Source organism: Aptenodytes forsteri, unplaced genomic scaffold (genome assembly GCF_000699145.1).
Source record: "Aptenodytes forsteri isolate BGI_AS27 unplaced genomic scaffold, ASM69914v1 Scaffold616, whole genome shotgun sequence".
Classification (NCBI taxonomy): domain Eukaryota; kingdom Metazoa; phylum Chordata; class Aves; order Sphenisciformes; family Spheniscidae; genus Aptenodytes; species Aptenodytes forsteri.
In genome coordinates this window covers 95,042-98,253 of record NW_008795929.1, presented here as the reverse complement: position 1 = coordinate 98,253, position 3,212 = coordinate 95,042, and the positions used below count along the sequence as shown (strand labels likewise).

General features: G+C 37.9%; 1 protein-coding gene across 1 annotated transcript in view; it reads right to left on the bottom strand.

Annotated features, from left to right (window-relative positions):
* Positions 1 to 320: 320 nt before the first annotated feature.
* Positions 321 to 3,212, bottom strand: part of LOC103903799 (maltase-glucoamylase, intestinal) — a 46,323-nt gene continuing 43,431 nt past the window's right edge. Inside the window, exons 40-41 of the mRNA XM_019473607.1 lie at positions 1,044 to 1,214; positions 321 to 383 (exon numbers count right to left, since the gene is read on the bottom strand). Of these exons, the coding sequence (XP_019329152.1) occupies positions 321 to 383; positions 1,044 to 1,214 (234 nt within the window). The remainder of the gene's footprint in view (positions 384 to 1,043; positions 1,215 to 3,212) is intronic.

The following is a 3,212-nucleotide window of genomic DNA, read 5'->3' as shown; positions in this document are numbered from 1 at the left end:
TCTTGGCTGCCTGGGCACACTGCTGCCTCCCGTTGAGCAGGACCCCCTTTCTGCAGTCTGCAGGTCTGCTCTCCCGCCACTCCTCTCCCAGTTTATACTTGTGCCCAAAACCAAATTCCGTTTTATGAGGACAGCGTGTAGTTAGCCAGGGTCAACACCAAACCACGACTCCTTTCTGCACATAATAACTTAATACAAACTGACTGTACATGTTTATAGTGCAAAGTATTTTAGGAAGTCAAAGAGGCAGAAGCAGAGGGAAAAACAACTTGCGAAGATGAGAAAGCTCAACTCTACGGCCAGTGTTCTTTGCAGGCATTTTAGCTCCATTTCAATGTGTAGTCTTTGCCTAATTCAAGTTCAAGCCGGGTGATTTCCAGGACCTTTGAAAAACAAACAAAAACCCAGCAATGAGTAACTCTGCTCTGAAGATGTCTTGGTTTTCTGCAGCTCATAGAAGATGGCTGGTTCTTATTTCAGATTACTTCTCTTCACTATCTTAATTCATCTTTTTGGCTATATATATTATATGATAATATTATTATATTTATTTTATTTTACAGTAATTATATTGTATTAAATTACATTGTATTACATTATATTCTGCTACGCTGTTACTATAGATTTTACATAATATTTTTCTATATTATATATTCCTGTCATATAATAATTATAAATTTTAATATATTAATACATTATCTTTTGCCTTCCCACTGAAAAGCAGAAATAAATGAGACTCAACAGAACACTGAGTTCTGTAGAAAGGGTGGTAAATTAAATTAAACATCGACTGATTTTTAGCTTGGGGGGATGTCACTGAACAAGTGCAACCATGACTTGTGATGAGACTTCATTAATTCTGTAGGAAAAAAAAAAATGTTGCAAAAGTACCCTGAGTTCTTACTTTTTAGATGTCAGTGTTTTTACTGCAATAAAGTAGTATATTTTAGAAGTTATATTACAGCCAAGAGGTGAACCTCCAAGCATTTAAGATCACATAACTAATAGCAACGACAGGATTTGCCTGTAAACCATCGACTTACCTGGTTTTGGCTGTTGTAAGACGCAACATGAGGAGATTGGATCGCTTCACCGTTCTGCGATACCGTCACCTCCTGGACGGTTGAGGTCACCCCCAAAATTTTAATTCGAGTAAACTTCAAATTATTCGGATCGGCATAACCACGGTGCAAAACCTTTATCTCTAAAATATTCTGAAGGAAGAGGAAAAAGCAAGTTAGTGATTTATCCTTGGGCAGTTACTTTTCAGGATATGCTTTTATCAGCCCACCTGAGGCTTACAATTTTCCACTCTTCTTCAATTTAAAAAAAAAAAAACAGAAATAACCGCTTTGCAAAACCTTTATCTCTAAAATATTCTGAAGGAAGAGGAAAAAGCAAGTTAGTGATTTATCCTTGGGCAGTTACTTTTCAGGATATGCTTTTATCAGCCCACCTGAGGCTTACAATTTTCCACTCTTCTTCAATTTAAAAAAAAAAAAACAGAAATAACCGCTTTAATTACGCTTTTCCTTACCAGCTTTCTGTAAGAGCAGGACAATGGGCGATTACTATGTAATCTTACAACTGCAAATAGCAGAAAAACCCTTTTCTCCCTTAGCAGTTTACGTCCAATTCCTTGAGAAAGTCAAAAGAAATGAGAAATCGGAGCACTGAGGATAAAACAACAACATTTTGGCCACCTGGAAAACTAATGAAACAACACACCTTTTTTTTTATTGCCATATAAAAAGCATTTCTTTTAAACCCATAGTCCGTATAATCACCGTCTAATTTAATTCCAGCTATTCAACGGCTTAAAACAAAAAATTTAAAGCTGACACGCTGGAAATGCCAATAATTATAACAAGCACCACTAATCGCTGACTTTCTTACACAGCAACTGCTCCACGGTCGAGCTTCTGTGTTGAAGAATAATGATAAAAATTAAGAACAACGATAAAAAAGAGTCACAAACGGAGTCAATAACTCCACACCAGCCTCTGTTCAAAGGTTCTGCTGCAACCTTTAAACAATTAACAGCTCTTAACGAAAACTAAACCATTTTTGCCCAACTAGATTTTCTCTGCTTTTCCCTCGGGCTCCTAACGTGGAGATTTGATAATGGCAGCGGAAAATACCATCCTCTAGTGCAGTGGAGCGCAAAACAAATCCACTGGGGTGTGGGAAGAAAATGGTTTTGTACTATTAATAAATAAAAGTTAAAATATTTTTATCGTAGCATCTATTTCACCTTTACCCACCTTTTTAAATTTCTGTCTCTGTGTATGCTTTGTGATGCACATAACAGTAGGTAGCACAATTGTTTTCTATACCTAGATATGTATATAATTTATAAATAAAGATGCGTATGTTGGGGGGAGGCGCTCAAAAACTCTTACTGCTGGGGATGCGTAGTCAAAATCTTTGGCGATCGCTGCCCCTACCTTTCTAAACCATTTGAAAGCACTTTCCTGGCTCTAACTGTGACTGTATTCCAGATGGGGTAGATTTTGTGTACAGTCACTTCTTTCTAGTCTGTCCAAGGACATTTGTGTCCTACCTGGATATCTACGCTTAACTGCAAGGCTGTAAAATACGCACGGGCTGCTTGGCTGAAATGTATTCATTTACATGGGAACGATGAGCAAAAATGATGCGGAACACACCGCTGGCAAAATATTGGCCTTATTGCCTTTCTGCGTTGATACGCGCTTTCGTTCTCTACAAATCCTTTTTGAAAAAAACTGGCGTTTTTCAGAATGACGAGAAATTATAACGGCATGAATATACAAGAAACGCAGCGATAAGCTAAACTAGATACCCTCTGAAGCCAGCTTAAATTCGTTCTTAATACAACTTAACTATATTCACGGCATTATAGTGCAGCCCGGACACAAAACACTCCTAAATTCCTTCATATATAGAAGGAGAAGTTGTGAACGGGTATGTCTGGGATTTTTTGCTTAACGTTAATTTTTGAAGTTAATGTTAAAACCTCCTCCTCACTTACTGAAAACCGACGTGCAGGGACCAAATCTGAACCAACGACTGTCTTGAAGGTCTCGGGGTGGGCCAGCCACTGAATATAAATACACGTGCGGGGAGGTGCCCTGCTGGAGTAAATTAACTTGCCCCCATTTATTGCAAAATTCGTTTATCCATCTGGGGTGTGATGTTGCCTGCATTACTTTTTTTTTTTTTTTTTAAAT